Source organism: Thunnus maccoyii, chromosome 4 (genome assembly GCF_910596095.1).
Source record: "Thunnus maccoyii chromosome 4, fThuMac1.1, whole genome shotgun sequence".
NCBI lineage: Eukaryota > Metazoa > Chordata > Actinopteri > Scombriformes > Scombridae > Thunnus > Thunnus maccoyii.
This window is the reverse complement of record NC_056536.1, coordinates 2,332,164-2,345,376: the sequence shown is the minus strand read 5'-3', so window position 1 is coordinate 2,345,376 and position 13,213 is coordinate 2,332,164. Positions and strand designations below refer to the sequence as shown.

The following is a 13,213-nucleotide window of genomic DNA, read 5'->3' as shown; positions in this document are numbered from 1 at the left end:
GTGTAAATGTATACATCACAATTAGTTCTGTAAGTCTCATAACAGAAACTTGGTGAGGTGAAGGCGGGTTTATTATTCGATTGGCTCCTATTTTACTTGGAATGTCCCAATCAAGTTTTCTTCAGATGGTTTCTCACATAGTTATTATGTTGGTGTCTGTATGGAAAGTAGGCATTTATACCTGAAAATCATAAAGATCATAACCCAGTTAACTGTGAACAAGCCTCATGTTGTTCTCACTGCAGATTTAGACACATTTTAAAACATCCTTAAAGAACTGAAAAGTTCAGCTCATCAGCAATCTTATTTATCCATGTATGAAGAACAGGACCATCAAACTGGACCGTAGACATTTTTGACTCTCCACCCAAGTACTAGTTCACCCAGGGACCCACTCTGAAATGTTAGCCAAGTCAGATGATTATTATTATTCTCGTCCTCAATTCCTCAAATGCAACATGTGTGACTTGTCTGGAACTTTTCTTCTCCGATCTGTTCTCCAGAGAGAGACCTGCTGCCATTCCTATAGAGATCAAAAGCATCGACGACACCTCAAACTTCGATGAATTCCCTGATTCAGATATCCTCACACCAACAAGTATGCTGCCTGTTCCCGTCCAGCACATTTCATATTTTGCGCCCTCTGTTGTGATATGTGAAATTATTAAAACCCTATCCTCTTCTCCTCCAGCCGCCCCAGTGTCCAACCACACAGAGGCCGACCTGAAGAACAAGGACTGGGTCTTCATCAACTATACCTATAAACGCTTTGAAGGCCTCACTGCTCGAGGAGCCATACCGTCCTACATGAAGTCAGGAAAGAGATGAACACCTTCAGATGGGCTTTTAACCAACTCCACCATGAAAACCTGAATGAGTCCTTGTCCAAACCCTGTCGTCTGAGGACTGCTCCTGTTCTCTCACGCCTGAGTGATGAGGATTCTCGTCACAAAGGCTCCATTTCATTGCTGTCCTCCACAGGAACTGCTGCCTTCATTTCTGTTGCTTCCGAGGGTCCCTTTCTACTTCTTCTGCTCACACACACGTCTGAACTGGGATTAAAGTGATTCAAATTCTTTCCACTTGCCTTTTACACCAGTGGATGCAGTGGGACTCCTTCACTCCAGACACCAGCATCACTTACATTCCCTCTCTGCACCAGCACCAGTCTGTTGGACCTACCAAGGGCTCCTCTCCTTCCAAACCAGGACATCCACTCGATTTACGCTTTCTATGTCGAGTTTTTAGCTCAAACATTGCATTTACCTGTCACTTGAAGTGAATCGGGTGCTCTTCAGGGATTCTGTCCAAATGTTCTTTCCTTGTTTCTTGCAAGAACTCACATGTGAGGCTTCTCTAAAGTGTCGCTGACTTCTTAAGATGGCACCTAACCAAAGACTGTGAGCTTAAAGAATCAAGTCGTGTTTCTGCTTGATCTCTCTGACATGTCACTTGTAACTTAGAATTGTAGTTTTATAGATATATTTGCAAGATGTGCTTTTTGAAAAGAGTGAGTACATAAAAATGATGCATTTTGTGGAACAAACATGAGATTCTTGTTACATTTTCTTAATAACCCACTTGTGTTCGGCTTCCTTTAGCACCTTATATGATGTTTGATCCAACACCAGTATAGTCAGGCCTACAGCTCATTTGTTTGTGTGTTTAGATTGGTTTTATTTATTGGACTGGAAATGTACACCTGTGTGTCCACACATGGGCTTGACTGGGGATTGAAGGTGGTATCTCACAACTGAAGTCACCGTTTTCTTAGAGATGTCTACATTTAACCTTTTTAATGGACATGTCGCAGATTCAGACTTTCAGTCTTGTCAGGGTGAGAGAAGACTCTGAAGCATTTCCTATAATGCCATTTGTTAAAGGCAGGGTGACCCACTCCACCTATTAATAGTATATGGAATGGCTACGTTATTGTAGTACAGACATTTACAGTTGAAACGCCCTTCAAATGCAGGTCAAAACATTCAACATATTGGCTTACAGTGTCACACTGATTTGAATTTATGCTGCGATTAGCTTGTATTGTAATGCAGCAGAGACAAAGGAACCTGAAACAGTCCCTGTGTGAGTCACAGAGATACTTTTTTTGTTGCAGTTTCTTGTTTAAATCATCACTTCTGATTTGAGTACTGCCTTCAGTAGACATTTGGTTTGGTTGATGAACTTGCGAGAAGTAATCTTTTGTGTTGTAATATATTTTAACGTGTAATAGTTGGTAGTTGATTCCTGAGGTCTGAGGATGTTTAAAGTTGATATCAACTGGAGGGAATCTTTTAATGTCACATTTGTCAGTCTGAATGTGCTTATTTTTTAAAGAGACACTCAACACCTTAAAGAGTAACTCACCATGCAGCAATGCTTGTCCTCCGAACAAGATCCAATTTGGAGTTACTCTTCAAATCTAGAAGCACAGGGCTAAACTTTTCCAGTGAACACAATATCCAAAATGCTGTCATTTAAAATGAATGTAAATTAATTTGTATGGAGTAACCGAGAAAAACTTTTTGCCACAATAATTCCAAATGCTGTTTGTTTGAATGTAGCCTGGACATACATGTTTTTTTGTTTTTTATTCTTACACATGAGTCATAACTATGGAAGCCCCTTTCAAACAGAAAAAAAGAAAGAAATTGATGAAAATTTAGGAATGAACAATAAAAACGTATATGTTCTTAAAGGACCAGTGTGTAAGATTTGGTGGCATCCAGGAGTGAGGTTGCAGATTGCAACCAACTGAAAACCCCCATCCCCTTCCCCTCCCCCTTCCAAGCATGTAGAAGAACCTATGGTGGCTGCAAAAACCACGAAAGGCCCCCTCTAGAGCCAGTGTTTGGTTCGGCTGTTCTGGGCTACTCTAGAAACATGGCGGTGCAACATGATCCGCTCCACATGTAGATATAAAGGGCTCATTCTAAGGTAATGAAAACACAACGCTTCTTATTCTCAGGTGATTATATACTAATTAAACCATACTTATGAAAATTATATTCCAATTCTGCCAAGTCCGTTCGGCTAGATGCCACTAAATCTTGCACACTGCACCTTTAAGTTATGACAGAAGTTACAATTTTCACTTACTATCTCAAAATGTTGACTTGTCTCATGAGTTTGGACTTAAATTGTCAAATTGTATCATAGTTATTGTTTAATAAATCTCATAATTTTCATTTGCATCATAATTTTGATTTATTAGGTTAAAATGTTTTGGGTTTTTTTTTTTTTTTTTAGTAACTTTTACTTAAAAAGTTAAAAATTCTACTGTCACAAATCAAGTTAAATGGTTGTGTCCTAAATTGTGTTATTGTCCTAATTTTGCCTTAGAAGGTCAAAATTATCAGTCAAAACTGTGAGAAAATTTTGTCAAATCAAATTATGACACTCATAATTATGATGAAAAAAGCCACAATTTCAGCTTAAAATGTTTGACCATCAAGTAAAACATTTAATTTTGAGGTAGTTAAAATGTCGTCTTAAGTCAAATTATTATTATTTTGCCATTTTTTATTTTTAATGATCTCAATATTTATTTCACCATGAGTATTTTTATTTTTGTAATTCCCAACATTTCATCTATTTTTTTTCCTGGCACAAATGGACTTCCATAGACAAGTTGTGTCTGAAGCTTTTTTCTCTCATCAGTACTATAAAACATTTGTATTCAGGTAGTGTGTAGACGAAGCTTAGCACATTTTAACACAATTTAGAAAAGCATGCAGTGGAGCTTCGTTTTCTATAGCAGAAGTCCATTTTTTAAATAAACTGTTTTAATGGAATGATCCTGCTCTGCATGCTTTTACCAAACAGCAGATTAGTCAACTTAAAGCAATAGAGCACATGGAATGACTTGTTTTATTGATGATGCTACTTGGTGTGTGTATGTGGGTGAGGATGTGATCATGCTCAGTTAAAACGATGCAATGCTGGATTGTTTGATGGCCTGCTTGATGATCTGTATCTTGTTTTCTAACAAGTGATGCTCAGACATGTATGTATATTCTGCTTCTGTCATCATGTACCACATATGATCTGGGAGTCAGAAGTGAGGGGATTTGGGAAGGTGGATGTACATTATTTAAACCACTGTTGTCTTTGTAGCGTGTGGCTGTTATATTGTTTTCCTTCCTATTGACAATGAATTACTCTGCACTTAATGTGTTGTGTCCTTATTTATAACAAAAGACTGGTAGCTGACAGTCCGAAAGTCCCTGTAAGGATGTAGGTTGTATGTCTTGCAACACCCATGTGTGGAGATGGTAAAATATACAGCTGGATTGGTCAGAGCAAGGAGAAAAGACCTATTCCCCCTCAATAAATGTACCTACCAGACCCTAATACCAACACTGAGCTGTGTCATAAGTAAGACAACATGAGTGTACAGCCTAGAAGTCAGCTGACTCAGAACGGGCAAAGCAATTTACTCTCGTGTTAAAATCTTTCTGGTTCTCCCTCTCTCTCTCTCTCTCTCTCTCTCTTCCACTGGTGATGGTGTGGTCATAGACTCATCTTGAACGTGGCTGGTCTGGACATGAGGAGAGAGACGGTTATAAGTGGGTGAGGGATTAACATAATGATGAGGGGGAAAAGACTATAAATGGCATATCCTATATTTTATGCTAAAAATAGGGGTTTTTTGGAATCATGTTATATACTGATACAGTTGTTGAAAGAAAATGTTTTGTATTTTTACAAGCACATATTTTATTTGCCAAAAGTTGACTCAATTTTACCTACCTGCTACCTAATGTTAAATGTGGCCAAAAAGTGTCATCGTTCTGACACAATGTTATTCCAAAAATATCCTATCCCATTTCATTTGACACTGACAAAACCTTCACTTGATGGAGATTACAGACATATCCAAATGTTGGGCCTCATACATGAGACAAACACAGGCATGCAGTCATAAAGAGTGATGACAAAGAAAGGAGCCAAGTCAAACAAAAGGACTTCAGCTCCCATCATGCTTTGCTAAACTCACACCCAGGTGTAAAATCCAGCAGAGTCAAACTTTTGGCTCCTTTTGGATGAGACCAGGTGGAAACTAGGGGGATTCCCCCTCCCTGGCTGTGATGTCACTGAGAGTATGAACACCTGAGACAGTCCTAAACTCTAGCTGTTTGCACAGCTAATGCAAGGAAGTAACTCCTGTACGTATGTAACTGTAACTAGGCCACACAGTCTCCACCTTGCTGGATGTGTAGAGATTTTTCAACTGAGCATGTTACCGGTGTGTCAGTTTAACTGGTGGTTGAATTAACAGGTGACATTGGCCTGCATTAGGCTGTGGTAGGTGACTGTGTCGATGCCTGTTCAAAATACTGTAAACATCAGTAATATTGCCATGGAGGTTGTTGTTGCTGAGGAAGAATTTCTATGCTTATGGCTATTAAAACAAAAAAGGCGACACAAGAGGAGATGGTCTGTCCGTCCCTTAAATGCAGAGTGACGTCTCGATGGGGAATATAGCCATATTGTGAGACAGATGCGTGCTATAGATGAAGAAATGCACTTTCGCTACTTCCGCATGTCTGCTCCCTGTTTTGATGAGCTGCTGCATGGCTTGAGCCATACATACAACATGGTAAGACCCACAGCAACCCAGTCAGTTTACAGGACACTGGTTGTAACTTTGAGGATCCTTGAGGATAAGCAACAGTGTCCTTGATTGTGTCTGAGGTGTGCCAAGCCATCAACCAACAGCCAGAGAGTGGACGACATTGCCCGTGATTTCTGGAGAATGTGGAACTTGCCAAACACTTGCAGATCAAAGCACCTCCAAACACAGGGAGTGACTATTTTAATTACAAAGGAAATCACTCCATTGTGCTTTTGGCTGTCTGCAATGCAAAGTATCGCTTCACCATGGTGGACATGGTGTACGTATGGTCAGGTTTTTCCAGGAGAATGAATTTGGATCATGACTCCTGCAGAGGGCCCTAGATCTTCCATCAGCTGCTATCCTGTCTGGCACCAACAACACAACACCACATGTGTTCCTGGCAGATGCAGCATTCCCACTGAACGTACATTTGATGTGGCCCTATCCAGGTAATCTACACTTTGTTTGTACAGTATCACAAAAAAACTTATAGAGGCATTTAAACTCATCTAAAAATGCTCTTTTGATCTCTGTTTTTAGTTAACTGCATTGTGGTCTAATGTGTCCACTTTTGTCTTTTTGCTTGTAGGTGTCAACCTTGATGATGGACAGAAGATCTACAATTACCACCACATACAGGCCAGAAGGGTGATTGAAAATAACTTTGGTATCCTGGATGCCTGCTGGAGGATTTTGGGAAGACCCATAGATTTCCTCCCTGACAAAGCTGTGGATGTGGTTAAAGCCTGTGTTGCCCTGCATAACATGCTCACCTACACTGATGCTGCTGCCTCTCCTACAGCCAGATACATCCTACCTAAATTTGTTGATGGGACAGCAGCATCAGGGGAGCTTCTGCTTCGCTTGTTTGACGACTGTCAACTACAAGGGCATCGTGGGCTGCAATTGCTGTCCGAAATGACCTGAATTTGTACTTCAAGACACCACAAGGTCTTGTGCCCTGGCAGGACACAGTCATTAGGAGAGGCTGTTTGAGCTAGTGATGTGTTTTGTTTTTTGTTTGTTTGTGTTTGAGATCATTTTGTACATAATCAGAAGACTCAGGATCTTCAAGGTCCCATCTGAGTACAATTCATAGATTATGAGCTTCAAAATGTGACTTGTAACTTTGATATACAAATATTTTGCTTTGTCAGTCTGTCAACTCATGTTTTTTCTTGTGTCCTTTTGACATTATGATTGTTTATATGGGAAAGAAGCTTGGCAACACCATGTCTTGTTATCTCTGAACATGGTGATTCACAGTAAAAACATTTGAAACACAAACATATCGATGCTAGCATAATTCCACTGAGAAATGGTCATGAATATTTAGAGAACTCGATACTGACAAGAAAAAAAAAACTTAGTTACCTTTTCTTAAATCAAATCCAAGCACTTTTCAAACATTTTCTGTAGAATGTGCTCACTAAACATAACTTTGGTTGTTTATGGCACAATAAGACTTGATTTAATATTATGAAGTTAAATAATCATATATAGTATATAATTTACCACAGTTGTCAGGTGCCTGATTAGCTTGAAAATACTTGAAAAGAGCTTTTTGTGTGAAATAAGCCATACACACAAACACTGGAAATACAACAACTTTTATTTAAAAACACACACATTCTGTGTTGTTTACACACATTTAAATCAAAACTGAAATCAAAACTATATTAAAAAAGGGCATGTCCATGGTCCTTGTATGTTATTACTCTTTTTTCTAGAAGAAAATTGTCTGTTGTGTGCCTCTTCTTTTGGGCTGGGGTGCTGGGAGATGCCAAATGTGCTGGGGTGCAGGGAGATGCCGAATGTGCTGGGGTGCAGGGAGATGCCGAATGTGCTCGGGTGCAGGGAGATGCTGAATGTGCTGGGGTGCATGTCTTTGTTTACTATGTTTTGCGTTACCACAATGTGGAAATAGGTGCTACACAGTTATTTTCCTGTTTTGAAATGAATCACTTTCTGACAACAAGTAAAAGATAATAAGTGCTATAAAGACACAGTGAACTACAATAGAGAGAGCAGCTACTGGCACCAATATACCGCCAAATATTGTGTATGTACACTGTAATTACTGATGCTTACGTTGACATCGAAATTGTTGCTCGTCTCTCAATGTTTTATGAACTCTTGACAGCCGCAAGTAGCTAGCTAGTTCACAATTTGCACGTTATAATTTCTTTTCTAATACACTACTGTAATGAAATATTCAATTCAATTCAGTTTTATTTATATAGCACCTAATCACAACAAAAGTCATCTCAGGGCACTTTTCACATAGAGCAGGTCTAGACCCTTTAATATGAATCTATCTATCGCTTTACTGCCAGTTCATCACACTCGCATACAATACAGTGGAAGAGGAAATTATCATTGGACCAACCTGATGTCGATATTGTATTCTGGTTGTTGATTGGTTAAAAAGGACATCCTCCGTTGGAGTGTCATTTTATGTGTTTTGGCCAAGACAGATTAGAATGAAAAAAAAAGAAGTACATTAAATGAATTGAAGGGATCCCACCCTAAGGAGGACAGCAGGAGCCCGCCTGCCCTGCTGGTATTGTTATTGAAGCATTTTAATCCAAATTTCAATAATGGAAAGAGAGAAAAAATATTTTGTATATGATGATGAACTGAGATTTAGTAATGGTTTATTTCAACCAATTACTATTTTTTAATATTTTGATCTCCCTCTTGCCTCTCAAAAATAGAGAAGGGGCAACCTTCTCTGCCTCTATAGACGAGCATCTTCTGAAATAGACTCATAAAAAATGCAGTTGCGCTTGTTCTTGTACAACAGATAGACAGACAGACTGACAATTTGATCCTGAGTTCTGTTTTGGAGGTACCACCCTCGGCACAAAGACATCCGATTATCACAGGATATTTTTCACACTGCCTGGAATTATAAGGTTCTATTTGCCAAGGCTCGGGCCGAACAAGGGAGCTTAAGGGGGCTTAGTCCCCTCAGTTGTATTTTTTGTGTAAGCCTATGTGTAAGCTTTATGTATCTATAGAAAAAATTGCAAAACAACAGAATTATTGGCCAAGATACATGTGATTATCACTTAGCTGTTGTTTCAGAACTATGGACGGCACTGTTTGTTGTGTGTAAGGAGTGTGAGCGCCGCATGTGACATAATAAAACAAGACTATGTCAAAACCATAGACTGTAAAAAAATAATGGTTGTAGCCACCGTGACATCACCCATTGGTTTGTGGAGTCCTGTTTTGAAGCCTGGAGTTCAGCATTTTCACCATCGCCATCTTGGATTTTTGGAGCCAGAAGTGACCATATTTGGACGAGAGGGCGGACCTGACCCTAACTAGTTGCTGGCTGCTAGCTGGGTTGGACATTTGCAGTCTATGGTTAACTGTGATCATGCTAATGCTAATTTTGGCTAGCGAAAAACAGGCCTAAAACAAAATGTACCTACCAGAAAAACTGAACAGCTGACTCCGAAGAGGGTATTATAATACCACCAAACTCTGAACAAACAAGACTTTTTTAGGCAACCAAAATGTTACAATTGACTTTCATGAACTGAAAACACAAAGTAACGTATGTAAACAACGTTGGTAGCGACTTGCCAATCACAAGGTAGCCATGCCCTAAAGCATACCCTGCTTTATTGTCTATTTTACTTTAAATGGGACCATAACTAGACATCATGCTGTCTTGAACAAGACTTGAAACTAGCGATTGAGACCATAAACTCATTGGGAAAATGTTTACTGAGGTAGTAAGTTAAGTGAGAAGTAGGGTCATTTTTTCATAGACTTCTGTACAATGGGACTTCTGCTGGCCATTAGAAAGAATGCAGGTTTAAAGCATTGGCTTCACTTTTCAGACCCAGAGCTTGCAGCTTGGTCAAAACCTAGTACTTGGCTGTATCGTGTATGAAATGCCAAAGGTATTAAATGTGAAATGATGGATACTGGAAGTGGTGACATGTGGCAACGAAGCTCCCAGGAGGTTCGCTGGGCTTTGACTGAAGCCAATTTGACACAGGGCCTTTCTCACTACCAAGTTTGGACTTGCATACTTACTAGTTCATACTTGGCAAGTTCAACTCGGGAGTGCAAACTTCCGAGGATGGGAAGATGCAGTACAAACACTCTGAAATTGGAACAGCAACATACTTGCTGACAGCACCAGCTCAGCTTCAAAACCATAGACTGTCAGGTAATTACCAGACTGTACTGTGACAAAATAATCTCAACTCAAAGCTCCACCAATCCTTTTTTTCACAAAAAAAACAAGCAGAGATGCAGTAAATCATGTTTTTCAGTCAGTAATGTAGCTATAATAAAAAAAAAACTGTTAATAAAACAAAATGAAATTTAATATGAACTGATCTGTTCACTTTTAATATGTTTAAATTTATTGAAATGTGGTGAAATCTGCACATATAGTGCCCCAGAGATAGCATATGTTGTTCTGTCCAGTAAAAACATGAAGCTTAACTTTACATTCAGGCAAACTATGTGGCAGCTACAACTGTTAGATTTCATCTGTGAGACCAACATTTATCTTCCAAAAGGAATAACATCATATATCAAAATGCTATTGAGACATTAGAGCCAGTGGTAAATAACCAAAGAGCTGCACAAATCAGTTCATCGGATCATGTTCTCTCCGGGATGCTGACGGACCATTCATCTCAGGAGTATGGCAGGTGGATACCAGGAGAAGGAGAAGGAGGAGTCTACCCTTCTGTCACCACCAGACCATGTGAAGTTTTGAATGAGATTGATTGGGACTGCAGACGAGAGACCGGCGGCGACGTTAAAGTGAGTGTATGGAGGGAACATGTACCAGTGGCCGCATGACGGCGGTGTATATCATAATTTGCTGTATAAAATACACATACTAAGCATGTTTGAACTTGGAACTTCAGTTTAAAACCATGTGATACACACGTCGTCTCCGTAACACTGGTTACCATCAGACATAGACATCACCAGCATTTTTAAGATGTTTATTTTTTAAACTTAAAGTTTATTTATTTCTATAGCACTTTTCATACAGTAGTTGTAACTCAAGGTTCTGTACACATAAGAAAAACATAAAAATACATGAAAAAATAAAACATACATTAAACATAAGAGAATAAAACAATAAATAATAATAATAAAAGTGCAATAAACATACATAGGTGGATGTTGGGGGTGAAGTTGATTGAAGGCCAGTCTGTAGAGGTAAGTTTTTACTTGGCTTTTACTTTTCACTGAGGTTGCCTCATTTCTGCTGGTAAAGTGTTCCAGATTTTGGATGTGGAGTATATGGTGCTGTTGTAAGAAACAGATGGTATGTCCCCCACAGAGCCCTGGTCTCAACATCATGGAGTCAGTCTGGGATTAACATGAAGAGACAGAAGCAACTGAGATGCCAAATACCTTGAAAAGCTCTGTGAAGGTGAACCAAGGAGAACCGGTGTTGATTTAATTTAGGTTTCTGTTTACTCAACTTTGTATGAAGTTCACTGATTCTCATTTTACTTTTAGTGCCTAAAAAATTGCATTTGCACAGTACTGCATGTTGTTGATACTACTGAATAAACCCACCTGAGAGCTTCCCTTGAAAGTTCAGTTTACACCTCACAGTAAGTAAGTAGCAGTAAATCACATGATAAATGTGTCTCATTGCTTAAACTCAACCAAGAACTTTTTTACTCCTGTCTTTTCAGCTTTCTAAGTGTGATTCTTAGAAGTCTGATAACTCCTGGCCTAGATTTAACATGCCCTAGTATTACCTGCAGAAATTAACCCTTTTTTGTTTTTTTCACATATCTGAAACTGTTTTAAACAGTCATTACAGTCTCGCTGTTAATTTGACAAGTATATGTATACTGGTTTACTAATGCAAATGCAGTGATATTGCCTTTTTTTTTCATCATCCTGCCTCATGAATGAACCCTTTATAAAGGGTGTCTCATAAGAAAGTTGTGCCCTGATTTACAACATAAACTGAACACTGTTGAGTAGAAAATATTTCATTTGAATGAGATGACAGGGTTGGCTGTATCTGAGAAGTCTGTCTGAACAACTGGAGTTGCACAATGCAAATACATGTGAGAGGGTTTATTTTGTTTTTGAAAATGTTTGTTTTAATTATGAGAGCAAAGCTGCTAGTTCAAGACATTATTTCCCCCCCTGTAAATTTATACAAAAAGTGACCTATTATGCTCATTTCCAGCTCTATATTTTTATTCTGGGACTCTGCTAGAGTAGCTTTGTATGATTCACAATTCAAAAAACTCCTTATTTATCTTATACGAGACCTTTATGCAGCCTCTCAGTTCACACCGGCACGACTACAACAGGTAAACAGCTTATTTTACTTTGCCATGCTGCGCAATGGAAAAACACTCAGTGCCAGCCAGCTCGACTCGAGTCATGGCTCGGCGTGACTATTCTCCAAAAAATGGAAAAACACCATAATGTTTGCAGAGCAGAGAAGTGAACTCGCACACTGTGCGTGGAGCAGATGACCATGTAAAGAAATCTGACATGACCCGATGTCAGCTCGGGCTGAAAATAGACATAACGGTTGGAAACTAAGTGTTCAGAGCAGTCTGAGGTCAGTGCATTTAGCTCACAGGGATGACTTCTACATACGTTTACCTTATTATTTGACACTTTGGCCACCTTTAATATGAATATCTGACATTATAACATTATATATATGACTGAATATAAGGAAAAGCACAAAAGGTCAATGACAAAGATACTTTTAAGTGAGACTATGTATCTTTTGGAAGACAAAATATATTAGTGGAATTCATAAGCAACAAAACACCCTCGCTCAGTTCTACACACTCAGAGGTTTTGCTGCTACAGTCTGGTATGACCATGTTAGCAAAATTTAGAGCGATACCACTGTGTACTGAGCCAACTCACTTGATAAATCTTCTCTCACTGTGCTACTGGTTCACTATGAGCATGCAACATAAAACTACAATTAAAAGCAAAACACCTGACTCAACTTTTGCCACGACACAATGCACAAGGCAACTTTGTAACATGAATGCTGTATTTGCACAGTTTACCTGATGATCATCATGATGAAAGATAAAATTATTGTTGCCATGGTAACTGTAAAATCCTGTCTCATATTATCAGAAATTGCTTTGATGTGTTTTGGTGTCTAATAAACTTTGAAATTCATGGATTTGTTACTCAAACCCGCCGTCCTGGAGCCTGTTTCATTGTCTCGGCAATACCTGAAACAACACGCCCCCACCAGCAGGGATGTTTTCTGTGTGGACGCCTGATAAAAACAACTGACTCAGGAGAATTTGGGAAAATGACCTAAGATTCATGGGCCATTATGCTGTTGGTCAGCATAAGTTACATAATCTAGTGTTAAAGGACAATAACAGTGTTTTCGCAAATTTTAGCGTCTTTATTGCCAATCATGAGTACTTTACACTTTTGCAAACCATTTTGAAATGCATGCCATGCAATTTTTTATCAGTTACCTAATTTGTGCATGGTAATGCAGTTAAATTGCAGATTGAGTTAAAAACTCTTTGTTGCACTGTCTTGAGGATGATGTAACTGACAAAAATGAATTCAGACTAG

General features: G+C 39.0%; 1 protein-coding gene across 3 annotated transcripts in view; it reads left to right on the top strand.

Annotated features, from left to right (window-relative positions):
• LOC121896115 (serine/threonine-protein kinase 38) overlaps nt 1-2,760 on the top strand; it is a 28,975-nt gene extending 26,215 nt beyond the window's left edge. For 2 of the 3 annotated variants that reach the window (XM_042409785.1, XM_042409784.1), the window contains exons 13-14: nt 504-598; nt 692-2,760. In XM_042409785.1, the coding sequence (XP_042265719.1) occupies nt 504-598; nt 692-828 (232 nt within the window). In that variant the 3' untranslated portion in view covers nt 829-2,760. Of the gene's footprint in view, nt 1-503 lie in introns of all 3 variants that reach the window. The other variant, XM_042409783.1, reaches the window with a different exon arrangement.
• The last annotated feature ends 10,453 nt before the right edge of the window (nt 2,761-13,213 follow it).